Source organism: Rhinatrema bivittatum, chromosome 3 (genome assembly GCF_901001135.1).
Source record: "Rhinatrema bivittatum chromosome 3, aRhiBiv1.1, whole genome shotgun sequence".
NCBI lineage: Eukaryota > Metazoa > Chordata > Amphibia > Gymnophiona > Rhinatrematidae > Rhinatrema > Rhinatrema bivittatum.
This window is the reverse complement of record NC_042617.1, coordinates 305,381,029-305,408,567: the sequence shown is the minus strand read 5'-3', so window position 1 is coordinate 305,408,567 and position 27,539 is coordinate 305,381,029. Positions and strand designations below refer to the sequence as shown.

At 45.5% G+C, this 27,539-nt stretch overlaps 1 protein-coding gene across 1 annotated transcript in view; it reads left to right on the top strand.

Moving 5' to 3' along the window:
- The window catches only part of ENDOU (endonuclease, poly(U) specific), an 81,386-nt gene that overhangs the window by 15,708 nt on the left and 38,139 nt on the right, over positions 1 to 27,539 (top strand). The window contains exons 2-5 of the mRNA XM_029595119.1: positions 7,254 to 7,373; positions 8,691 to 8,744; positions 17,210 to 17,369; positions 23,611 to 23,810. Of these exons, the coding sequence (XP_029450979.1) occupies positions 7,254 to 7,373; positions 8,691 to 8,744; positions 17,210 to 17,369; positions 23,611 to 23,810 (534 nt within the window). The remainder of the gene's footprint in view (positions 1 to 7,253; positions 7,374 to 8,690; positions 8,745 to 17,209; positions 17,370 to 23,610; positions 23,811 to 27,539) is intronic.

The window sequence follows — 27,539 nt, the reverse complement described above, 5'->3', positions numbered from 1 at the left end:
CTAGCTTGATGTTACCTAGGTAGAGAGTCCATCTAGCTAGGCTACCACCCAGGAAAAAGATCTAGGCATCATAGCGGATAATACTTTAAAATTGTCAGCTCAGTGTGCTGCAGCAGTCAAAAAAGCAAACAGAATGTTAGGAATTATTAGGAAGGGAATGGTTAATAAAATAGAAAATGTCATAATGCCTCTATATCGCTCCATGGTGCGACTGCACCTTGAATTCTGTGTACAATTCTGGCCACCGCATCTCAAAAAAGATATAGTTGCGATGGAGAAGGTAAGAGAAGGGCAACCAAAATGATAAAGGGGATGGAACAGCAATCCTATGAGGAAAGGCTGAAGAGATTAGGGCTGTTCAGCTTGGAGAAGAGACGACTGAGGGGGGATATGATAGAGGTCTTTAAGATCATGAGAGGTCTTGAACGAGTAGATGTGAATCGGTTATTTATACATTCAGATAATAGAAGGACTAGGGGGCATTCCATGAAGTTAGCAAGTAGCACATTTAAGACTAATCAGAGAAAGTTCCTTTTCACTGAACACACAATAAAGCTCTGGAATTTGTTGCCAGAGGATGTAGTTAGTGCAGTTAGTGTAGCTGGGTTTAAAAAAGGTTTGGATAAGTTCTTGGAGAAGAGGTCCATTAACTGCTATTAATCAAGATTACTTAGGGAATCTACTTACTTAAGAGCATGGGATCTTCTTAGTGTTTGGGTAATTGCCAGGTTCTTGTGGCCTGGTTTGGCCTCTGTTGGAAACAGGATGCTGGGCTTGATGGACCCTTGGTCTGACTCACCATTGCAATTTCTTATGTTCTTATGGCGGCATCTCCCCGCGGACCAGAGACATCCGCCACGGAACTGGGAGCAAGAGCAGCAGAACCAGGCACTGGAGCAGGCAACCGGGGTTAAGAGGGCCTGCCACGGCTGGCACACACAACAGCTAGTAGCTGTACAAAATTGTTGTTTGTCATTACAGCCTAGGAAGAAAAGCTAGTAAATCCTTAAATATCTTTCTAGCTGCCAGTTTTGCCTCTGTTTAACTTAAAGCCCAGCCGTTAAGTTGTTAACCTTGAGATAATTTACTCTGGCTAAGAGCTGTCCTTGAAAACTTTGTAAAAGGGTTATTGGTACTAAACTATTAAAGCTGTTGAGAGTTGTAATTAAGGCTGACCTAGTGAGCCCTTTCCAATGTGTGTTTTGTTTTTTTTACCAATGCTACTTTATACCTGAGAGAATTAAGAGGGACATCATTGTATTAAACCTGCATTGCCTATATGCATGTTGAAGGAAAGCATAGAAGAGCAAAGAGAAAGAACTTGTTTTATTTTAACAAAACACTGGATTAAAAGGATAGGAAATCCAAGCTAACATTGATTAGGTGGAAATGTGTTTTGGGCAACACTTTAATAGTGTGTGTGTATAATCTCTCTTATGTGAAGTTAGCATCAATGAACTCCAGTGCATTATATTAAGCTACTGCCTTGGTGTGCAATATGTCATTTTAAGTTATGGCAAAAGGTCACGTGATTGGAAGATGAATCTTACTTTTGGCATAGGAGAGGGAATGAGTATAGACCTGCCTAAATCCTCCTATCTTAATGAGAGTCACCCAGTCTAAGTAACTTTAACCGATAGCCTCCTTGCTTAAAGGTTCCAGTGTCAGCATCACCTCCAGGGGAAGTCTCAGTGCTGCCACCGCTAAAAAAGAAACATGCTACAGCAGTGATCACGGATAAGTTTCCAAGCAAGAAGTCACCCCAAGGACCCGCCACTAGGGGGTGCCATGCCACACTTAAGATTTTAGTTGATGGAATTGTATGTTGATTGGTCTGTTGGGAGTTACTAATAGCTCTGAGCCACTGTCAGAGACAGGATGCTGGGCTAGATGGACCGTTGGTCTGTGCCAGCTTGACCATTGTTATGTTCTTATATTTGTCGTTATGCGCTCAAGTATACTATTAGCTTTCTCTTATCATGGAGAGGATGGAAGGACTTATACATGTTTTATAAAAGTAATGCTGTCTAGGTAAGTTCCATAATAATAATAATAATAATCATACAGTTATCAGTATTCCTAATCCAAGGCATTGTGCACGAACAATCAAACACCCACTCACGCACTGTGGTATCCACTAAGGGTGTAGGTTTTTTTTTATTAAATAACGCATCATTAAAGATAGTTTTGTACTCAAAGCTGAGACTGACCTGGACATGATTCATCACATGTAACAATTAAACATTTATAACAAACTATGTTACCGAACCTTATGGCACCTGTGTAAACTGACCAATTTTAGTATCATTATTTTTATGTGCCTTATTGTAAACCGTTGTGACGGTCCCCGCCGAACGACGATATAGAAAAGATTTAAAATAAATAAATAAATAAATAAATAAATAAATAAATTTAGCTAGTGCTACAACCATTACAGAAAATTCAAGATGTTGGATTCGTGGACCCTTGAGCCGGCTGGGACAGATGAAGACGCACTGTGGGAAGACCCACAGTGGATGTCAAAGCCAGGAGGCCGCACAGGGCAGGAGACTGGAGGGATATTCACCACTGGAAGCCCAAGATCCTCCCAGGAGGAGCCCGTGAGGACCCGGCCGCTTGGACTTATGTGAGGTCTCCTGTGGGCCGGTGTCTGAAGAGGAGTTCCAGAGGATTGAAGAGAGGAGAAGCTGGAGCCAGGAGGCCAACTGGAACTTCACCACTGGAAGCCCGAGGTCCCCCCAGGAAGAGTCCGTGAGGACCCGAGCCGCTTGGACTTAGGCGAGGCCTCCTGGACGTAGCGGAATAGGACACCGAGAGCCAGTTGAAGTCACGGACCAGGAACAGAAGTTGAAGTCAAAAGGCAGGGGACGAAGCTGAAGTCAGAAGCCAGTGGGATGAACCGAAGTCAGAAGCTAAGTCAGGAACCAGGAAGAGCAACTAGCAACCTCTGGGACAGAGAGAACCTTGTTGCAAGGTGAGGAGAAAATCTAGTTGCAGGCTTAAATACCCTGAGAGCATCTGACGTCATCCCAGGGCAGTAATGTAATTTCCCGCGCTGGCTCCTTTAAATGTCGAGTCCCTGCGTGCACGCACCTAGGGGGCGGGGCCAGCCACGGAACATCAACGGCGTCTCCCTCGAGGAGGGAGTGCCATGGCAGGAGCCAGGCAGGCCCGAAAAGGCGTCGCAGCGGCCTGGACTGTCCCTGAGGTAGGTGGAGGGACCAGGGCACGGCCTGGGACTGCAACAGTACTCCCTCTCCTATGCCCCCTTCCCGGGGACTTATTCTCCATAAGCCCCCTGAACACACCAACTCAGATGACATCTTGTTCAGCTGCTGAGTTGGTGGGTTCAGGGGGCTTGTCATGGAAAACAGACAGGATCAACGGCTTGAGGAGAGATACATGGAAGACGTTGTGGATCCTCAAGGTGGAAGGAAGGCATAGACAGTAGGAAACCGTACCCACTCGCTCCGCTATGGCGAACGGGCCAATATACCTGGGAGCCAGGCACATAGAGGGAGTCCGCAGTCGGATGTTCTTGGTGTTCAACCACACCTTATCCCCAGGAGGAAAGACAGGAGCAGTCTTCTCTTCTGAGGGAAGTAAATCCACAATGAAGTCTGTGATCAGATGGGTCCATGGCTCAGTGGGTATGGGTAATGGTTGTAGAAGCCCCCATGGGTAATGGTTGTAGAAGCCCCCACCTCGGGCTCCCTCTACCTGCGCCCGACAGAAACCTTCTTCAAAGGTTTCTGTCGGGCGCAGGTAGGCAGGAACTGACGTAAAGACGGACATCCTTCTTGACTTGAGGCCACCAATAGTATTCAGTCACCAAGTCCAAGGTCCGAGCGACTCCCGAATGACCCGTGGTCAATGAGTCATGCGCCCATGACAAAACCTTCCTGCGCAGGTGGGCCGGTACTATCGTCTTGCCCGTAGGAACCACATCTGAAGCAGCAAGAAGGCCCTTGGCCGGGTCGAGGATATATTGAGGCAGGTTAGGGTTATCCTCCGTCTCTGTAGTGTGAGAGAGGGCATCTGCCCGGATGTTCTTGGAAGCTGGTCTATATCGGAGGAGAAAGTTGAACCAACTAAAGAATAGGGACCATCGAGCTTGTCGGGGGTTAAGGCGTTGGGCACGACACAGGAATTCCAGATTCTTGTGGTCGGTATAAACAATCATGGAGTGTCGGGCCACCTCCAGTTACTGGTGCCATACCTCAAATGCCAGTTTTATGGCCAGAAGCTCCTTGTCCCCTATACCGTAATTCTTTTCAGCGGTCTAGTTTGGTGGCCAGCGTGCGGAATTCAACCGCATACTCGGCAAGAGAATGGGTGCCTTGGCGTAACTGGAATAACTCGGCAACCGCTGTGGGTCTGTGGGCAGGCTCATCAAAAATATGTCGAAAGGCAGAAACAAACTGTTCCAGGTTTCGAGGAATGGGATCTTTACGTTCTCATAACGGGGAGGCCCAGGCCAGGGGCTTCCGTTCTAGCAAGGACACGATATAGCTGGTCTTTACTAGGTCAGTTGGAAACTGAGAAAGCAGCAGGGTGAAGCGTATGTAGCACTGGTTGAGGAATCCTTGACATTGCTTCGCTTCCCCAGAGAATCTGTGCGGCACTGGCAGTTGGGTAGAGGTCGTAGGAGCAGGACTGGGCATAGAAACCAGTGCTGGAGGTGCTGCCAAAGACGTGGCGTCCAAACGATTAACCAGTCTCTCTACGGTCGCTGTCAGAATATCTAGGCAGTGTTGCTGCTGCTGCAGCCATTGGGCGATTCTGGGGATGACCTGAAGGCCGGCCAGGTCTGCTGGGTCCATAGCCTTGCAAACTGTTGGATTCGTGGACCCTTGAGCCGGCTGGGACAGATGAAGATGCACTGTGGGAAGACCCACAGTGGATGTCGAAGCCGGGAGGCGGCACAGTACAGGGGACCGGAGGGATCTTCACCATTGGAAGCCCAAGGTCCTCCCAGGAGGAGCCCGTAGGACCCAGGCCGCTTGGACTTACGTGCAGCCTCCTGTGGGCCAGTGTCCGAAGAGGAGTTCCAGAGGATTGAAGAGAGGAGAACCTGGAGCCAGGAGGCCAACTGGAACTTCACCACTGGAAGCCCGAAGTCCCCCCAGGAGGAGCCCATGAGGACCCAAGCCGCTTGGACTTAAGCAAGGCCTCCTGGATGTAGCGGAACAGGACACCAAGAGCCAGTTGAAGTCACGGACCAGGAACAGAAGTCAAAAGCCAGGGATGAAGCTGAAATCAGAAGCCAGTGGACAAGCCGAAATCAAAAGCCAGTGGATGAGCCGAAGTCAGAAGCCAAAGTCAGGAACCAGGAACAGCAACTAGCAACCTCTGGGACAGAGAGAACCTCGTTGCAAGGTGAGGAGAAGATCTAGTTGCAGGGTTAAATACCCTGAGAGCGTCTGATGTCATCCCAGGGCAGTGCTGTAATTTCCCGCGCTGGCCCCTTTAAATGTCGAGTCCTTGCACACACACCAAGATTGAAGATTTGAAGATTATCCCCCTGCTGAACAGATACATTTTGTGCATGTAACTAACTGTGCACACAAAATTAATCTGGATAAATATATGTGACATTAGCAGTATTCCAGGGCGGGGCTAAACTTTAGCCCATGTGCACAGATATTGAGCAGTGACCAAATAAAGCAGGGGCAGACTGACCAGCCGCACAATGCACTCTCTCCTAGCCTTGGATGGATGGATAGTGGCCAATGAGGGGCTAATGATTCTTTTTGCCCAGGGGCCCAGATCACTGTCAGTCCCTCCCTAAACTAAGGTTACATACATGCCTGGTCAGAAAAATAGCCTGCCTAAAGTTTATTTATTTATTTATTTATTTATTTATTTAAATCTTTTTCTATACCGTCGTTAAGGTGGGTACCGTCACAACGGTTTACAGTAAGGCACAAAAAGTAATGCTATTAAAATCTATCATTTTACACAGGTGCCATAAGGTTCGGTAACATAGTTTTTAATCAAAGTTAGTTGTTAAATGAGTGTGAATACTATCATGTCCAGGTCAATTCTATAGCAGTTTTGAGTCTAGGACTCATTCTATAAATGTAACTTGTCCATTAGTGATTAATTCTATTAAAACATACACCCTTAGTGATTCCTGTTTGTGTGGGTGTTTTGTACCTTGCATTTCCCTGGATCCTATTCTCCCTTCTCTTTTTGAAAGGCTTGTTTAAATAGCCAAGTTTTTAGATTTTTTTCTAAATGTTTTGTTTTCTCTGGGTATATCTGGTATAATCATCAGCAGACAAACCCAGGTAAGTCCTGCTGAATATCTGGATAAAGTTGCACGTATAATTTTACCCGATAGCTTACTCACTGGCCTGCTCTCTGAAACAAACAGATCTCAGAGAGACTGAAGGAGCAAAGGATGAACTCTCTGGAAGAAAGAAGGGGAAGGGGAGCTACGATCCAAGCAGGGCTGGATTTAAGGTTTTGGCAGCACCCCTTTGGCACTGTGTCGACACATGGTCCTAAAGCAAGCAGCAGGCTCCTCTTGGCCTGGATATCTGGCACGTTCAAAATTTGGCGCTCTAGGGAGTTGGTCTACATTGCTTATCCCTAAATCAGGGCCTGGATGCAAGCATTCAAATATCTTGCAGGCTTCAGTACAACAGAAAGAAACATTTTCACAGCCTGTCAAGCTCAAGGAGAAGGGGGGTCACCATATGAAGCTGAAGGGAGAAAAGCTCAGGAAGAATGTGAGAAAGTACTTTTTCACTGAGAATCTGCTGGATTTCCAGCAGAAATTATAGGAGCCAAAACTGTGGTCAAACTCAAGGATTCATGGGATAGATCACACATAAAAGGGACTTTAATGGTGGCGGAGGGAAAATATAAAAGGAGTAAAACCTGTAGCAGCCCAGTAGGCAAGTACAGATGGACATAGCAGGAGGTCTAATTGGTTCTAAATTGAGCAGAATTGCATCAGATTAGTCCATATAAAAAGGGTTTCCCCCCTGCTACTTGCTGGCTGACCATTTACTGTAAGTGCATTGCCATGGGGACTGCATTACTTCACTTACAGAAATCAATGGATTAAAATCCGTGATATCCCTCAGACTCAGGGCACGTAAGAACCTCTGGAGGTTGTGATCTTGTTTATTGAACCAACACAATTAACTTGCATGGCGATATTATGTGCCTGTGCCCGCTCCTGCACACCCTCACATCATTCATCCTTTCCTAGGGATTTCAGCTGTTTTCTTCTGCTGCAGGTTGTGAGGATTCATGCAAGAACCGCTGCGGGCAGAGGTTTAATCCGGCCTCTCTGTGCCAGTGTAATGACCACTGTGAAAGGTTTCAGGACTGCTGCAAAGATTACCACTTGTGTCGCTGTGAGTACAACTCTCATCGGCTGTTTCCCGCCCTTAGTTAGATCATTACAATTAGTATTAGTGTCAGTGCGCTGGTACGTGGGCTGTTTTTTCCATTAACATCACATCTTTGCTACAGGGGCAACAATAAGAAAAAAAAATCTGTTAATTCATAACCAGATCCAGTCATTATAAAATCCAGTCTCCCTCTTAATATACAGGGAAACTCAGTCTCTGTTCTTATTATACAGCAGGAGCGGAAATTCCATATACTGTGTGTTTACTCATTATACAACTGGTGCTCAGTTCCACTCTATTAAACAATGGGAGCTTAATCATTCCCCTTATTATACAGTGGGAGCTCAGTCCCTGTCCTTATTATACAGTAGAAGCTCAGTCCTGGCCCTTATTATACAGTAGAAGCTTAGTCCTGGCCCTTATTATACAGTAGAAGCTCAGTCCTGGCAATTATTATACAGTGGGAGCTTAGTCATATTGAGCGCCTGTTTTCCTAACACCTGCACAGTCACGTCTTCTGGGTACCCAATGCAATATTTAAATGAGCTGCTGCAATAAAGAGGGCGCTCTAGAGAAGAATTGTGTGTGTCCCTAGCGCTCAAAAAAATCGGGTGCCCAGAACTGCAACAGGTGCTCAATACGAGTGTCCGTTTTATCCCGCTTCAGGTCATGTAATGCAATGGCTTGACGGAAAAACATTTCTGGACGCACAATAGCAAGGGGTTAGATCGGCCGGGAGCGTGTCTATGGTGCGCCCAGAATTTTTTTTTTTTCATCAGGTCATTGCCTTATACCATTATTCTTAAACACCGCAACAGTAAATTTAAGTATCACAACGATACTAAGTAGGAGGAACCACAGAGGACCATATTTTTTAAATTTCTCCTGAGCCCTTGGTTCGCGGATTGACTTAACGCCACCTCCGGGGCCGGAGTTAAATTTGCTGCGTTAAAAAGTGTGCATTGGGTACCCAGCGATTTTCTGCATTTGGGGGGGTAATAGCTAACAGCCTCATCTACATTTATATGCGATGAGCTCCATCTGCTACGCGTTTGTTTGGGCGTGCATTTTGGACCCGCTAATCTCCTTATTGCATCGGGGTGCTAGTCTAGCGCGTCCAAATCGCGCATCCCACCGCGTGTAAATCTGTGCGCTAGGCTAGGCGGACTTTATTGCACCAGCCTGTTGGTGGACAAAGTTACACGCCTAACCGAGGTCTGCCCTCTCTGAGAAGCTAAGACTGCTCTTCTGCTGAGCGCACTGAATACTTTGTGCTGCTGTCCAGGGTTAAGGGTTTTTTCTTTTCTTATTTTAATGCAGATGTCAGTGATGAACCTTTAGAATCTGCACCAAAGCCAACCTCAGGATCCTCAGGTAACCACGGAGAAACTCTACAATCTTTAATCTTTGGAGTTGGCAAGAGATTTAGAAACACAGAGCATGATGTTAAACAAGGCCTCTGCAGGCCCATCTCGTTTGCCCATTCTCCTATCCTACTGCAGTACTGCTGATCCTATTTGATTTCTGCCTTTGCTCTTCCCTTCTCTGCTTACCTGAGTTCTGTTACTGTTTCTGCTTTCACCACCTGTCGGGTTGCCAACCACCCAGTTTTTAAATATGCTGCCGCAGTGCCCGGCAGCTCCTTCTCCTCCCCACAGGGGGAGAGAGGCAAGGTCGACGCCTCTCAGCAGAGAGCTGTGCCCCCTCCCCTGCCCCTACCTCCTTTCCTGTGCTGGGATTGCTCCCAGTGGCTTCTGCAGAGCTCCGTAGCGATGGCTTTCTGGGACCATCCCCCTCCCTCGCTGTGTCTTGGGCCCAAACCCCAAGAAGTGCCCCAGGGCTAGAAAGACCCTGGCTCAGAAGAGGTGGCGTGAGTATGGAGAGACGGACAGAGAGCGAACAGGATGGAGAGAGGGGAGAGAGACACACACACAGAGGGGGTATGGAGGGAAACATGGGAGAAAAAGGCAGAACAGGTAGGGCAAAGGAGAGATAGAAGAGGCACAAGGAAGGGAGAAGGGGGCATGAGAGAGAGAGAGGGGCATGAAAAACAGGAGGGCACCAGGGAAGAAAGGATATGGGGAGAGAGGGGACTAGAGACAGGAGGGCAGCATAGGAGAGGGAGGATACAAAGGAGGGAGAGGAGGGAGCATATTGAGAGACAGGTGGCAGAAGGGAGACAGAGATGAAAGGCTGTGCAGGGTTAAAGAAAAGGGGGAGAGAGCCAACTGGGGAAGGGAGATGAGGGAGAAAAGGGGAATATGGGCTTGATGGGAGAGGCTGGAGAAAGAGGGCTGGGATGAGGTGATACTAGAATAAGACAGGAGATACAGGGACGAAAGGTAAAAGAAAACCAATGAGATATGTGAATGAGAAGTGTGAAGTGATGGATGGAAGAGAAGAGAGAGGGGGAGAAGTGGCTGTGAGGGGGAGAGCTGGAGAGGAGAGTCATAGAAGGGGAAAAGTAAAAATGAAAAGAAAAGCCAGAACATAAAAGTAGAGGAGAGAGAACAGTATGATATGGGGAAAAAGGTAAAGTAAAAGTGTCTCTTATTTTCACACTAGTTATCTGATTACATTAATGATTTTACATGCACAGTATTTTGTAACTTAATTCTAGCGGTAATGTCCAGCAGCACCTGACACTGGCAGTGCTCTCCACCTTCATGTCCTGAGGAGCGTTGCACAGACTAACCTTTGCTTCTCCACCCCAGTCCGGGTCTCCTTGAAATCTATAATCCAATCTTGAGCTGCCAGTGGAGGGGAGATTTGGAAGGAAGAGGGGATGGGAGAGAGAAACAGGCTGGATAGGTAGATGTTTGGGACTGTGCATGGGGCTGTGAGAAGGAGACCCAGCACTGGTGGGTGGGTGTACGTATTAGAGAGGCTTTAGTTGTGAGGGAGAGTAAAACTGAGTGTGAGAGAGGCTGTGGCTGACATGTTTATGAGGATGCTTGAAATAATTAATAACACTTATAAAACAAAGTGTATGGAGGTGAGTGCTGGGAGGTCTGTGGATCAACAACTGACAGGAGCTTCTCTCAGTCCTCAGGTTTGGTGGGGTGTCCAGTTACAGCCACCAAACTACCTGTGCTGGAAGGCTTTCCGTGCGTACACCGTTACCGGGCTCCCCAAATTTCTGAATCTTCTGGGGGACTCCGAGTGCTGTCTGTCCTCCTTCCTGCCTCAGGTTTCCTGGATAAGCCATATCCTAACACTGGGACTGTAGGTGGCCAGAGCTCTGTCCCCAGTCTTCAGATCTTGGATCTCCAGGGAAGGGTGACCTTACCGTCCTGGCGGCACAGCACGCCACCGGGGCTAAGGCCAGGCCTGCTGTGACTTAGCCCTGTAACCCCTTTCAAAAGGGCAGCAGGGAGGGGAGAGAGTCTTGAACGAGTAGATGTGGATCGGTTATTTACACTTTCGAATAACAGAAGGACTAGGGGGGCACTCCCACTAGATGAGCTAGGCCAGCAGACCCTATCTCAAAGCAGAGGAAAGAAAACAGACAGCTCCTTACTCTCTGAGCACCAAACCAAAAGACCACCCTCTCTATACCATTAGCCCCCCTTGTGCACTAAATTTTAAAAGCTACGCGCATGTTATAAAAATCGGGGGTCGGCACGTGCAAGGAGGTGCAATTTAGGAGCGGGCTGTGAGGGAACTTCCCTTCCCCCTACTCTATCCTTCCTACCCCTTCCCCTAACCTTCCCACCCCCTAGCCCTATTCTAAGCCCCCCTTTGGGGCAGGCGCAGTTTGCACGTGCCGGCACCCTGCGCGCGCAAGGCGGGGCCTAATCTTAGAAACATATGCGCAGCGACCAGATCGGGCCTCTCCCAGTTCCCTCCCAGTCTGCTCCAATTAAAGAACAGACTGGGGGGGGGGGGGGGGACTTCCCAACCCGCCTACCTAACCTTCCTTCCCCTTCCCCTCTCCTCCCCACCCCCAAACTCTTTCTCCTACCTTTTTTCTTTTTATTTTGTTGCTTACTGCTCCGTTGGGAGTGACGCACGTGGCTGAGCCCCTCTGAAAATGTGCTTGACGCGCGCAAGGTCCAGCCAAGCGCGTAACCCCCGTTTTTTTATGTGCGTGGCCAGTTTAAAAAAATCATCTGTAAACTTATTCAGGTTTCTTACATGGCTGCAAATTTTGCACTGAGGAAAAGAGAAAACAACCACAACAAAGAGTGGTGGTGGGACCCAGCAGCAAGAACACTGACTCAATTACAGTTTCAATAAAACGTTTTACTGAAATAGCAAAATAAAATGGTTTTGAATATTTACACACACACACAATCACACACACACACACACAATATACGTGTAAGTAGAATTTATCTACGTAGGCAGATTAGCAAAATACAAATTGCAGGAAACTGATTCACTGAGCAGAAAATAAAGTCAGAGAACTGCTCAACTCTATGTCCACAAGCAATATTTATTGGTTAGTTCATTTTAATGGAAACAGCTTTGCCCGTGAGAGATCATACTGTGAATCCATAGTAAAATGCTTTCAGACGCTTGGGCTCCTGCAGGGGATGGTAGCGTCTTCTGCTTGCAGATTTTTCCCTCCAAATTTCCAGAGCCACTGCTGCAGTCCTTTGCATCAAAAACAATAATCCAAGACAGCCTCTCTGGCCACTAAATCATCATCAGGAGACCCCCTAGGCAGAGGTTCCTGCAAACTTTAGTAAATTCTTAAAGGGACATCAGCATTTTTATCAACCTCTAACTGTAACTGCAGGGAAATCAGAATAAGGTTTAGACAAGGATCAGGGGAACCAACCAAAATATAGATTCATATCCTTCAAGCTTTAACACAAATCCCACAATAAAAAAAATAATAAAATACTGAGACACACTCCACAGTCACAGAGTACAGATCAGCAATGTGTTGTCTCATTTCCTACCCTACTCAGCAAAAAATGTGAGGCTGAGTTGAGGGGAAGCAGCAATAATTGGCTCCTTCTCTTCCCAACGCTAATAGAAAAACGCACAATGATCACCGGCATCACCTGCTCTTACACAGGTTGGAGCCCACCACTGCAGAAGTCGTTCCAAAAGAAGATCACAACGGTTTACAACATTCACATTACATCAAATACATGTTAATTAGGGGCTAGGACAATAGTTTGTAATACATAGGTTCCATTTCAATAACCTTCACGTATTAGTAAGTTTATTATAATACACTTTACATCGCTCACTTACTAGAGGGTCTCTACATTTATATAGGACCACCCTACCACCAGTTTAATTTGTTCTATCATTTCAATATATTTTATACTCCAGTGTCCTCTTTTTTTTTTTTTTTATCAGAGATGCCTATTATGTGTGTAATCCCATCCCTGGGTGCAGATTGCCATCCGATAGGACCATACAGATACTCTTCGGGGCTGGAACCTTCCCAGGCGAGCTTGAACACTGACTCTTAGTTCCAGGGCCTGGATCCTTTCTCAAGTGTGGGAGGAGGAGTTACTTCCAAGGCCCCGAGTGCTAAAGGTGACACCTCGTGTTCCTATTCAGGTCCCTGGGAGAGGGGTACTTGGATGTCCCAGTGTGTGCTGGATGTGCCAAATAAAACAACCGGTGCCACTGTGTTAGTGTCCAAATTAAAGTCTTTACTGTTGAAAAGGTATGAAAATGGCACACAAGTTATTCCACAGCACTACACTAGATGTTCTTTTCCAATCTCCTGCTCCATCTGTGCTGGAATGTCTAGCGCCAGAGCCAGGGGAACTTCTACCCTCCAAAGCTTGGAAAAAATAGAGTCCCCAGGTGGGCAGCATGTCCTTTGGAAGGGCAAAATACCCCTTCCAGCTGGCCAAAAATACCAAGTTAATGTGTCTGCACAGAGAGATAAATTCTCTCTCTCTCCCCAGGGGTTTGGAAGCACCTGATGGAGGTCTTCAAGGATTTTAAGCTTTGTCTTACTCACAGTTAGTTGACTTCCCGTCCTTCTTTGTTTCTGATACGGTTCTTTTATCTTCTGGTTTTGATCCCTGATAGGAGGGATCCCCTGAAGCAGAACTCTCTGTGCTTCAGTCAGGAAGGAAGGGCAGCCAGAACTTCCTCCTGGATCTTGAACCCTGATCTTTCCAAAAACAGAGAAATAACACCGGAGGGTATCCTTGCTGCAGGTCACCACCACTTCAGGGACGGGTCTTCCCTAACCTGCACAGCCCCAGACACAGGGCTCCCCAGTCCCTGGGTCCAGGTGGTGTACAGACTCCCACAAGGCTCCTACCACTTAAAATAGCAAATTCCAAAAAATGGACCCAGAGGGAAAAATCCAAACCAGCCAAGGAGTGGACTGGAAAGGAAAACCCCTCCCAGTCCTGGTCAGGACAACCAAGCAGGGTTCGCCTGGCTCCTCTGACTGGGTCTGAAAAGTAACTGAATCTAAGCTCCTAACTACCTCCTACAAAAGGGGCTGCCTTCCAAGCTCTAGCCAGGGTACTGCTGTATACGCTGGCCAGGGGGACGGCCATTCCAGACCCATCAGAAGGAGGGGCTGCATTTGAATGGAATCCTCCCCTTTCATTCCATCCTGCACTAAGCCAGCTGACATTTGAGAATCCGGGACCTAATGGTGGCGTAACCGTAGGCTCTGCCGTACCTTCATTTAGTAGCATACATTCTAATTCTCACATCTTATTTTTTTTAAGACTTCCGGTATTTGTATATAGACAGCTAAATGTATTCTTTTTAATTCCTATTCACAACCCACTTATTGTTATCAGTTGATTCGGCTAATTTGGAATCATTTATTTTTTTAGATTAATTTAAAAAAAAAGAATAGGAAGTGGAGCCAGTCACAACCCAATAAAAGCCTTCCTCTGGCTTGGTGGCATCCCCATATCCCCTGCTGGACCCATCCACACCACTTCATACCCCATTTGCAGGTCTTCAATAGGCAGGAGTCCAGATCCCTCATTCACTTCTTCCCTGCCACTGTTCATTTTCAAAATGATCGCCAGTTGAGCCGAAGCACGCCCAGTTATGTTATAAGGCAGATTCTGCCATAGAACAAAGTTGCAGCAGCCTCAAGCAACCGGTGGCCATTTTGAAACCGGCAGTGGCAGGACAGGAGTCACTGGGGATCACTCTTGCCCACTGGTGACCTGCAGATTGGGTAAGAAGTGATGTGGAAAGGCTGGGGGACTGGTGCTAGGCCTGGGGAAAGGCTTCTATTTTTAAATTTTGGCACTGGAGGGCAGGCCTGGACACAGTTTTTCTTTACTTTTTTTTTACATTTCATTTCTTTTTTTTTTTTTCATTTAAATAAACAAAATGAAAAATAAAATGAAACAAAACTTTTTAGTGCACACAAGGGCACAGAATGCCTTTTTGGTGATCCCAAACCAATTAAGCTCTGTCCTCTCCCAATCCTTCTCTCTCTCTCCCTCTCTGCTTGTCCCACACACCCTTTCTCCCCCTCTCTCTCTCCCCCTGCCCCCACCCTCTCACTCTCTTCTATACCATTCCCTCCCCCTTCTTTTTCTCTCTCCCCCCAGCAGCAGGAGGAGGAAATCAGTGGTGCCTTGGGATGCATCCTCCTCTTACTCTGCAGCCTGATCCAACTGCAGCTTTGAATCACGAGGCTATACAGTCCCATTGAGTTCAAAGCAGCAGGTGGACCCAGAGCTACCAAGGTGGAGGATGTGGCTGATGCACCACTGCTGACCTCCTCCTGCTGCTGAACAGTTGCTGCCTGCCTGATCCAGCCCTGCTGGAAGGACCAGATTTTAGTGAGGCCATGGCCCTTATGCCCCACCCCATTCTGATAGCTATGATGCACACCCCTATTTATGAGGGAAGCTTGCAATGCTACTGCCTGTGCTGTCCCTATTCTGTGGTGATGCAGTGTATGTGTGTATATGTGAGAGAGAGAAGCTTTCCTCTCCTGCTGCCTCTGTTCTGTGTAAGGCAGTGTGTGTGTGTGTGTGTGTGTGTGTGTGTGTGTGTGTTTGTGTGTGTGTGTGTGTGTGTGTCTATCTGTCTGTCTGTCTGTCTCTCTGTCTGAAGGAAGCTTGCACTGCTGCTACCTGTGCTGCACCTGTTCTGTGATGGACAAGCCCGGTGCATGGGTATTAGGTGCTCTAGGCAAACCTTACATCTTTGTGCCCCACCTCCGACCTCAACCTTATCCACATTCCCAGCCCACCCCACACACAATTAAAAATGATGCATTTTATAATAACAGATTTTACACAAAAACAACAAAAATTCAGTTTTCTGAGATAAAAATATCACTTACACCGTGTATATTACATTTGTTGGTACCGCTGTGTTGCAACCAGAAACCCCTGCAAAATAGCAAAAAAGACACTAGGAACCCATATGGCATTAAGCCTATGTTAACACTTGATGGGTGTGGGCTTGGCGCTCACAAAGCCATGCGTTAACAATTAGAATTATAATATAGTTAATCTCCCATAACCAAACAGCACTAAGTACCAGTACATAAATAGTAACTGCAAATATAATACCAGGCCCTAAAACATCTATCCACCACCTATTAGGAAACAGAACAAACCAAGCTGCTATAGATCCCTACATAGAAACTACAAGCAAATATCCTACCTCAGGCACACATGCAGTACATAGACAGCCCTCACTAAATACAGAGTAAAAAGACCATAAAGTATTCATAGAAATGTGAAAAATTAAATTGAACTGGAAACAGCAATAAGTCAGACTCTGTATGTAGTGCAACAATGGAAAAACAGAAACATTGCTGTTCCACCTAAAATATCAAATAAAATAAGGCAAAGTAATATATCAATAATAGTAAAACAATAATAATAAAAAGAATATTTAAACAGGTGAAAAACAGAATACCATTTTCAAACTCATGAAAAAATGTTCCAAACACCAAAAAATATTTCAAAGCAGCAACACCCAATGATTAAACCCAACAAGAATTAAAAAAGTCACCCACTTTCCTTACCTGAGAACTTCTGATTTCCAGATGTCCTGAGATTGATGTGGATTAGGAGATGAGGTAGGGAGATGGGGTTATTGTACACACATTTTCCCTTCTCTCTTTCATACATACACACGCTCTCACTTACACATTTCATCTGTCAGATAAGTTCCCTCTCTGTCATTCATTCAAGCAGAGACCCACACACATACACAACCAGACACACACCCACTCATACCCAGGCTTCCTCTCTCTTTCTCTCTCTCCCTCCCTCCCCCCCCCCCCCCACACACACAGGCTTCCTCTCTCTCTCTCCCATACACACACCCAGGCTTCCTCTCTCTCTCACCCCCCCACCCCCACCCCAAGGCTTCTGTTCTCTCTCACACACAAACACACACACATACCCTTTCTCTCTCATACACACATACAAGTTTCCTTTCTCTCATACACTCAGATAATAGAAGGTCTAGGGGCACTCCATGAAGGTAGAAAGTAACATATTTAAAGCAAAATGGAGAAAATTCTCTTTTACTTAACACACAATTAAGCTCTGGAATTTGTTGGTTAGGGCAGTTAGTATAACTAGATTTAAAAAAGGTTTGGATAAGTTCCTGGAGGAGAAGTCCATAAACTGCTATTAACCAATTGCTAGTATTGCTACCTCTTATTACCGGCTTTAGTAGCTTGGGGTCTATTTAATGTTTGGGTACTTGCCAGGTACTCGTAACCAGGATTGGCCACTGTTGGAAATGGAATGTTGGGCTTGATGGACCCTCGTTCTGACCCAGATTGGCAAATTCTTACGTTTGTGTGTATATGTGGGTGTGGGGAACTTGCATCGCTGCTGCTTGTCCTTTGCAAGCAGAAGTATGATTTTTTTTTTCTGGGTTTGATTGTTTTCCTCCAGAGATTTCCTCGGACACAGTTTTAAGTAATGAGGAAATTAAGACTATTTCAGAAAAACTGTACAAGGTGGATCACAACAAGGCACAAGAGAAAGACATTAAACTCAACAAGCAACATCTTACTTCTCACACTGGAGGGAAAGACGATTATGCTCCCGACCCGTAAGTACCACAGACTCTTCTCACCCCTCCCTCCATTGTGCTTTCTTTCAACCTCTCCTCAACCCTCTTCCCCTACGTCCAACTGCTCTCTCAACATTTCTTCACAACTCTCACCTCCAGAGTTCTGGAGGCTGTAACAGGCAGAATAACAATTTGATGGAGGAGATGTCAGGCTCTGAAGGCCAATGAGTAGCGAATGTTATGAATGTTATACAGTTGGAGGTACAAAGGAGAAGAAACAGTAAAACCTGTGCTGAGATTGACATTGAAGAGTGGCCCCCATGATTATTAACTGATTCAGAAAAAGCAACTGGGTTAAAGTCACCCAGCTGTTAGAGGAGGAACACTGGAAGAGGCAGAATAGAGATTTTCCGTTTTAGATGGATTCAACAACAATAATAATGCATTCTGGAAGAGACACTAGACAGACATGAAGACAGCTGGGCTGACACAGAATGGCAGGGGTGAGAAAATGAAAGAAAGATTCCAGGTGTCATCTGCAACTATATAAATATGTGTGCATATTTGGCACTGATCCCAAATGGTGCTTGCTTAACCTCTACCTACAGAGAACAATACGCTGTATTTGTTTCGTCAGTAGAGTGTGCATGTTGGGTTTGCACATTTTAAGCTTTGATGGTGTCAGTAGTGACATCTAGAGGTGGAAAGGGTGAGACTTACAAGAGGGTGACTCTGCTTTCTGCTCGTTGGCTTGGCTTTGTTCCCGCCTTTCCACTCTGTTGAAAACCCAGCCCTTTTTATTTTCAGTTTTGGTCTGCCTGCTTACTGTTTGTCCATGCTTTCTGGTGGAGGCAGTATTGTTCCATGGAGAGGGGGGGGGCGGTGTCATAAAACTCTTCTTCTGCTCTTCTTTTTGGAAGAGCCCTTGGGAGGAATCATGGGAAGAGAACAGCCTGCCTATGGAAGTCTCATCCTTTATCTCAGTCTTTGTGATAAGATTTAGGAGTATAACAAATTCCTTATTATTATTGAACAGGTCACACAGGTCCGCTGTGTGACCTGTTCAATAGATCCTTAGAAACGGGAGTGGTGCCGAGTGATTGGAGAAGAGCGGTGGTGGTCCCGCTTCACAAGAGTGGGAACAGAGAGGAGGCTGGTAACTACAGACCGGTTAGCCTCACTTCGGTGGTGGGAAAAGTAATGGAGTCACTGTTGAAAGAAAGAATAGTGAACTATCTACAGTCGCAAGAATTGCTGGACCAGAGGCAGTATGGATTCACCAGGGGAAGATCCTGTCAGACAAATCTGATTGACTTTTTTGACTGGGTAACTAAGGAATTGGATCAAGGAAGAGTGCTCGATGTCATCTACTTGGATTTCAGCAAGGCTTTTGATACGGTCCCGCACAGGAGACTGGTGAATAAAATAAGAAGCTTAGGAGTGAGTGCCGAGGTGGTGACCTGAATTGCAAACTGGTTGATGGACAGAAAACAATGTGTGATGGTAAATGGGACTTACTCTGAAGAGAGAGGGTGTTAAGCGGAGTGCCGCAGGGATCGGTGTTGGGACCGGTCCTGTTCAATATCTTTGTGAGCGACATTGCAGATGGGATAGAAGGTAAGGTTTGTCTTTTTGTGGATGACACTAAGATCTGCAACAGAGTGGACATGCCAGAAGGAGTGGAGAGAATGAGACGGGATTTAAGGAAGCTGGAAGAATGGTCGAAGATATGGCAGCTGAGATTCAATGCCAAGAAGTGCAGAGTCATGCACATCGGGTGTGGAAATCCGAAAGAACTGTATTCGATGGGGGGAGTACGGCTGATATGTACGGAGCAGGAGAGAGACCTTGGGGTGATAGTCTCTAATGATCTGAAGTCGGCGAAACAATGTGACAAGGCGATAGCTAAAGCCAGAAGAATGCTGGGCTGCATAGAGAGAGGAATATCGAGTAAGAAAAGGGAAGTGATAATCCCCTTGTACAGGTCCTTGGTGAGGCCTCATCTGGAATACTGTGTTCAGTTCTGGAGACCTTATCTCCGAAGGGACAGAGACAGGATGGAGGCGGTCCATAGAAGGGCGACCAAAAAGGTGGAAGGTCTTCATAGAATGACTTATGAGGAGAGATTGAAGAATCTAAATATGTACACCCTGGAGGAAAGGAGGAGCAGGGGTGATATGATTCAAACTTTCAGATACTTGAAAGGTTTTAATGATCCAAAGACAATGACAAACCTTTTCTGTTGCAAAAAAATCAGCAGAACCAGGGGTCATGATTTAAAACTCTAGGGAGGAAGACTCAGAACTAATGTCAGGAAGTATTTCTTCACGGAGAGGGTGGTGGATGCCTGGAATGCCCTTCCGGAGGAAGTGGTGAAGACCAAAACTGTGAAGGATTTCAAAGGGGCGTGGGATAAACACTGTGGATCCATAAAGTCTAGAGGATGTGAATGAAGAGAAGAGGCAAGGGGTAGCTTGCTTGCGGGAACAACAGCTACTACCTGGAGATTAATATCCTTATTCAATAAACATACACACAGTTAATGCGACTCCAATATTGCTCTATGCTTCAACTGCAAGAGGAAATGTGGAAAAAAGGATTTGCATCCACAAAAAAGCAGGGGAGTAACTTGCTTGTTACGGTGGTTACTACCCCAAATCAAATAAGCCTGATACTTCACTTTCAATGCACATCCAGCATAGCTCTCTGCTTCAACAGCAGAGAGAATGAATAAAAGATGATTTATATTCAGCATTAACCAACAAGGAATGAATTACATAGTCTGGGTAAACAAATAAGCATGGGAGTAGCTGGCTTGTTACGGCGGTTACTACCCCAAATCAAATAAGCCTGATACTTCACTTACAATGCACATCCAACATAGCTCTCTGCTTCAACGGCAGAGAGAATGAAGAAAAGATTATTTATATCAGCATCAGCCAACAAGGAATGAATTAAGTAGTCTGGGTAAACAAATAAGCATGGGTGTAGCTTGCTTGTTACGTGGCTACTACCCCGAATCAATTAAGCCTGATACTTGACTTGAAATAAGTATCCAGCGCAGCTCACTGCTTCAGCAACAGAGGGAATTAAGTAAAGAGGATTTTTATTCAGACAACCAACAATGGCTGAATTGCACATGCAGGGTAAACAAACGGGAGTAGCTTGCTTATTACGGTGGTTACCCCAAACCAATTAGCTAGATACTTCACTTAGACGCAGCTCCAGCCCTGCTGTCTGCATCGATGGTGGGGGGTGGAAGAGAATTGGAACCATGAAGTTACCATTAAGGACCCTGACCTCAGCGGTCAGAGTAACAGATTATGAAAACAAATAGGTGTGAAAGCTTGCTGGGCAGACTGGATGGGCCGTTTGGTCTTCTTCTGCCGTCACTTCTATGTTTCTATATTATTTTTGCTACTGTGGCCCCCCTATGCTTGGGATGGGGAGTACCACTTGAGGAATTATATTTACTAATATGATTTATCTTCGGGTTCATAGCCTGAGTGAGGGATGAGACAGGGACCCGGTAACCCAAATACCACAATTCTGGGCCCTTCCCAAACAACTTCTCACTTGTGGCACCACAGACCGGATAAAATCGTTACACCAGAAGAAAACAGTAATTAATCCTGTTACTAGTATTGTGTAAGTAAACTTCAAATCCAACCAGAACATTAAATAGGAAAAGTACAGTAATGAAGTTTAATATAAACTTTCAGTTTTCTTATTTTAAATCAAGCAATGCAAAAATAACACTGGGTATGGCCTGATAGCCAGGGCAACCAACATACGCATACAAAATAGTAAAAAAAATAAGGAATGCTAATAGAGAAAGGTTGGAGGGAAAAGCTGAGAAGTACACAGGTTTCAAAAATTGTCTTTACCTCAGAGTACTCAAAAAGTGTGTGGGAGGGAACCAGAACCAAACCAATGTCACCAGTTTGTAAGGCGTGCAGCCTGTCCCAAACACAAAATAGTGTGGGGAAAAAACAATCAAAAAATGAAGACATCCCTCTTGATGGTGGAGCTGACTAGATGACAAACCAAATAGATGAGCACTGCAGTGTGTGACAGGTCTCTCTCTCCTGGGGAGCTTCCCAAATGTTTTACACGCTACTAAACAGAAAGCTGGCCTGGTTTCAGTCTCTTACAGAAAGACCACGGTCCATCAGCTTCTGTTCCATGGCCTGTGCTGTGGATCTGTACCTGCCAGCAAGGGGTATGTTTGTCTTCAGCTGAAAGGCTGAAGCAGTTAAGGTGAGTTACTGAATTTGAGACAAAAGGCAAGGAAATAAACCTTCTCCCTCCTCTGCTAAGATACTCTCTGTGCAAAGTTTAAATTAATTAACTCAGGGCCAAATTCATTCTCCAATTTCGTGTCTATGGAAAAAAATCCCTTAGTGAATCCTGACTGGTCATGTCCTCCCCACAAACAATAAAATGTTATGCATTTATATTCAAGGTGTAATCTTCTGAGGTAAAAATATCACAACATGTATCTTATATTTATGTACACTAATGTGATGACAATCAGAAAATCCTGCAAAAAAAGATACTTGGAAACCATATGGCATAATAGACACTCAGAAAGTTATAAGTAAACAAAATTACAAATTAAAATATAATATACCTCCCATACCAAAACAACAAAAACTGCCAGCACTCAAACAGTGACAAGCCTACCCATGAAAAAGCAACACTGCAAATGTTACACCAGGCCCTAAAGCTAATACACCTCCTATTAGGAAAACAGAACAAACCAAGCTGCTAAAAATACCTACACAGAAAGAAACTACATACTAGCAGAATACCTCACATCAGTCATACATAGAGACCACAGATAGACCTACTATTCCTCTTCCTCGGGTACCTCTCCATCTTCCATTCCCCTTATCTCCAACTCTTCCCTTAAGTTACTTTCCATCTCTCTTTCCTTGTCAGGTTCCTCTCCATCTCCTCCTCACATGCCCATACGTTCCTCTCTATTCTCTCATGGCAGGATCCTCTTCATATCCTTTTATCTTTGGCTTTCTCTCTCTCTCTCTCCCTTTTCTCTTAGATCCTTCTGCATTGCTCCTGTTCCCAATTTCCTGTCCATCTCCCCATCCTCTCCTTCAGGTTACTTTTAGTTTCTTAGAGGACAGTACTGCAATCAGAATATTGGCAGGCCAGTAGGATGTGGGCACAGTGAGGGCTCGCTTCCTGTCTGCTTGGCTACTGTTCTCCCATAGTACTTGCTTCCTATATAAACAGGAAACATGCGGTGGGGAGGAGGAGGAGGGACAGCAACAGAGGCTGGGAGAGAGTGCTTATTGTGTCCCTGTGCTGCAGCTGCCAGCCTACTGGTCTGGCTGCCAGGGAAGAAGGAGGGTGGAGGAAGGTTGGCCTTTTAAATGTGTAGGGTCCTTCATTTTCAGTTTTTATTTTATTTTTCTGGGGAATTTCTCAGGTTTATTCTAACAAACAAAAATGGGAGAAAATCAGTGTGGAAAAAAAGACTACTTCCCACTGATTTTTTTTTCCCAGTTTTGTTATAATAAACATTGACAAAAATCCTTGTAAAAATAAACTAAAAACTGAAAATGAAGGACCCTGTCAATATGGTGCTGTTTGGTGTGGCTTTTCCTGAGGAGATGTCCTGTTTTCTGCAGATGCGTTAGTGGCCACTCTATTTGCTCGCATTTGTGTAATTCCTGGGGGTGCCAGGACAGTCCTGGAGAGTTGGCAACCCTAGCAGAGCAGGAACAATTTAACAAGAGGAGCTGCAGATTTGTTTTGATTCAGAACAACAGTTCCGTAGAAGTAGCTGAGAGTAAAGTGCCAGGGGGATGACCTGATAGAGGGACAAAGAGAAATAAGATGAGAAGGATCGCAACCAGCCTGGCAAGGTGGGAAGCAGAGATAATGACAGGAATAGGGCTAAAGATAGGATCAGAGGTGGGTATGTGATGCCAGGTTGAGGATGAAGAAGGGAAGACCAAGACTATAACGAGGAAGTTGGTGGGGTAGAGAAAGATGACCAGGAACATGAGGCATAAATATTTAGTGATTAAATGACCCAGATGGGGTAAAATACAGAAATGCAACCCACCTCTCAAATTAAAAAAACAAAAACAAAGCAGAGTGACTGGTGAGCCTAAGGGTCAGGGCGAGAACAGGAGAGACAGCGTGGCAGATAGAAGGAATTCTCAGGGGAAAAGAGAGGAGGGTAGTATAACAGCAATGCAGATGACATGACAGACTGCAGCTGATCCTGTACCTGACCTGTCTCTTATAGGCTGTACTCTCACGTCAACACAGAGCTGTTCTCCAAGCCCACATACAAATGCTTCATTGAACTTCTGGATAACTACGACAGGAAGACAGGGACCGGAGAAGCCATGAGCCCAGAACACCTGGATGAACAGGACAGCTTCCTGCAGGAGATCATGAAGACAGAGGTCATGAAAGAACTGTACAAGTTCTTCCACCAGAAAAGTAAGAGTCCAAGCATGTGTGCCACTGCCAGTCTGGCTCTCATCTGGAAGTCATGTTTTCCATGGCCTCGTTCCTTCTTCCTTCCCATCTGGATCACATCAGTGAGCCATCATGCAGTTGTACATCTTCCAGGGCTTGCTTTAGCCCCTTGAGGCCACACCAGAAAATATGGCTCTTAATCCAGCCCTGTCTCTTCCCTCCTTCCCATCTAACTCCTGTTAGGGAACCATCATACGTGGTCTCTCCCTTGATTCATTCCATCCAGCTCGCATCAGGGAACCACCATGCACACTTTACCTCCTTTCTTCTTTCCTTCTCCCATCTGAGAGTTGTCATGAAGGTTTCTCATATTTTGTCCTCCAATCAGCCTTGAGCTCTCTCCCTCCCTGCCCCCCATGATCCTTCCCACACACAATTAAAAATTATGCATTTATAATACCACACTAAAAGAGCTCTCTTTTAGGTCCTTAGGCTTGGGATTTGGCAGCAATCTCAAATAATAACTCTCACACAATGATTGATATGCTAACAAAGAAATACATTTACTGCAAATAAAAGTTTCTGACAAGTTGATACAGAGAAGATGAATCCTACATTGAGTTACAATCCTGCAATCACCCCTAATTCTTGCAAAGTCCCGTCCAGAAGTTAATGGAATTGACTTGTCAGAGTTAATAGTTGCAGGGTTCCCTTATTCTCTGGGACAATCCGTTATCTGTACGCCAAAAAGATGATCTACTCTGTCCTTGTTCTGTCTGCTGTTGTGTACCTAAAGGATACTCTCCTTTGGTATTTCTCTTAACTCGACCTAACGTAAGTATCTATCTCATCCAACTCCCCAGAGATGATTTCTGGCAACTGCATGGTGCCTGGTACAAGACCCTAGATTAGTTCATGTAAAGCTCTCCCAAGAAAATCTCCAGGGGCTGGCCCGGTGGCTCAGTTGGTAAGTGCTACAATGTGGAAGGTCTCCAGTTTGATCCCCCAGGTCGGATCTTCTGTTCCCTAGTTTGGCTGAGGCTGGGGATGCTGCACAGGCAGTGTTCACAGCCCCCTGGGGGGAGGGGGGAAGGATTCATAGGCTAATGGCTGGATTCAAGGCCCAAGACCACAGGCTCCTGGAAGGAGCCATGGTGAATGGCCCAGGACTGTCACTAGAATGACTGGACTAAACATAAGTTGGATGGTTTTATGAAGTAGGGGAAATTAATACCTGTTTCCAATTGAGCTGGAAGTGCAAAGGAATGAAAGGAAGCTGCTGGATCAAAAAAAAAAAATCTCAAAAATGACTTTTGTGGTTTCCACACCGAGTTATCCAGACCTCCATAAATCAAAAAGACAAGTAAAAAGAAAATAGAAGCTAGAAGCCTCAAACATGCTTCCCAACTCCTTTTCTTCCATACCAGAGATGTGAGACTACCAAACCCATAAAACTTGGATCTGCAACTCCTGCCCAACACATTGCAATACCTTGAACCTATGTGTTCTTTCCACTCACACTGGACTTCTCTTTCTCCAAAACTTTGGAAAAATCTCAGGGTCAGTATCTAAAACCCCTAGAATGCAGCATTAAGGCATACCCTATAGGAGACGCTTAGAAAATGGTATCATCCAACTACCTACTCTAGCCAAATGCAATATGTCCTCCTTGTGAGGCACATACACCTAGTAAGAAATTGGTGGGCCCTTATATTTAATATGCCACTTACTTTTGAATCATTTGTAAATATGGCCAGAGGAAGTCTTGGGACATGAGCTCAAGACTTACCTCTGCCTCTGCCACTGACTCTCTCAAAGTGTGACCTCGGGTAATTTAGTTTATTTCCCTGTGCCTCAATTTGCCACCTGCAATGTCATTTCATTTATGATTTGTACCACCTCCCCAGGTACCAGAACTGCCCAAGGCAGAGAACAACATATTAAAATATTTACAATAATTGATTATAAAAAATATCTATTCATATCCCCAGCTACCTTTCACAACACCGTCCTACAAAACCGTCCATATCAGCCCCTCATAAAACCTGACTCAAAAACCCTCCCATGCTTAGCCCTCCTTCCAGCCCAAAATCCCACCCCACAAAACCCAACCCTACTCATCCCACAAAATACTAAAACTTCCCTAATCTCAGCCTAATCCCTAATGTAATCCCTAATCTCAGCTTAATCCAAACCTAGACCTACCCAAGAGCATCATTATTTTCACTCAGAGTGACACCCCTAATAACAGTTCAGTCTTACCAATAACAAAACAAGATCACTGATCTCAGAGCTGAGGGACTAGCCACCTCTTTACCTTTTTTTCTGAAAACCAATAGTTCCTTGCCCTCCAGCCTGATATAGGGCAGAGCTGCATTCCAAATAGATTAAGGTTATCCGATTTTTTGGTGAAGGGGGGGGGGGAGGTTGGTGTCTCCCTCGGAGTTCTGGGACTAAGGAGTCACAGTGACGGGAGGTCTCCTGAATATTGCAGCAGAGGATCCGTTCCAAACAAGCTTGGCCAGCAATATCACTGACCAGGCGGACAGTCCCAGGACACAGATCGCTGCAGGCCACAGTTTGTCCAATGGGGAATCCGGGGAAGTTTCCTGTCAGGAAAAGTTGTAATAACCAAGTACCTATATATATATATATACAACTTTCTATCAACTGAGCAACTCTTTGCATTTTCCATCCACAAAATGTTAGTTATCTAATGTCACCCATTTGGGGATGTGTCCTACACAGAAGCCAAATCAGCCAGTCAAATTCAGCTTTTTTCAAAACATAAACTTCTCTCTCTGCAGAAACATGCAGGCAGACCATCATTTTTTTTTTTTGAATGGTTCCCATGATTCTTTATATTGGTTAATTAATATTCAGAATAAATTAGTTTTCCAACCTTAGGGGTCTGTGGCTCATTTTTTCTCAGCTCATCTGTTTCCCTTTTTAATGTTATTTTTATTTTCTGTTTCTCTTTGGTAACTTTCCTTTTTCATTTTTTGAATCAGTTCTGTCTTTTCCTTCTGTCTCTTTCCTTCAGCACCAGATATAGTATTTTAATACTTTCTCTCCCCTTTCTTGTTCCCTCTCGTTCTCCTACTTCATTCCTTCTTTCTCCTCTTCCACCTTCCCTCCTCTTTCTATTCTTCCTGCCCGCTATCCATTCCCCATTCTTCCTCTTCTCCTTTCTCCTGTGCTTTCCTCCTCTTGCACTCCTCTACATTATCTCCCTGGATTCTTTGTCCCCTCCCCGCCCCCCCTTACCCATCCTAATCCAGGGTCCTCTCACTTTCCATCCACTGCCAATTCTGACCCTCTTACCTCTCTTTGCCTGCCATCCCTTGTCCTTTCACCCCTTCTTCTTGGGTCTTTTGTCCCTTTCCATCATTCTCTATCCTGTATCTTCTCTCCCTCCCCCCCCCCCACCCCCATCCCCAGTTCACATCTTCAATTCCTGAACCAACTTCTCTTCCTCAGTGATACATTCTCCCTCCAACCAATACTCAGACCCATTTGCCTCTACCCTGGGTCCTCACTCCCTTTTCATCCCCCCACCCCCATGCCCTTTCTTCTCTCTGCTCCTCTTCCTATCTTTGGACATCCTTCCTCCTTCCCTGCTTATCCTGTATTCTCTCCCTCTACCCTGGTTCCTCTCTCCCACTTTAATATTCCTATCCTGAGTTCTCTTTCTGTCTTCCTGCCTGCAACTCCATCCTACCCTACCCCATGTACAGTTTCCTTCTCCCT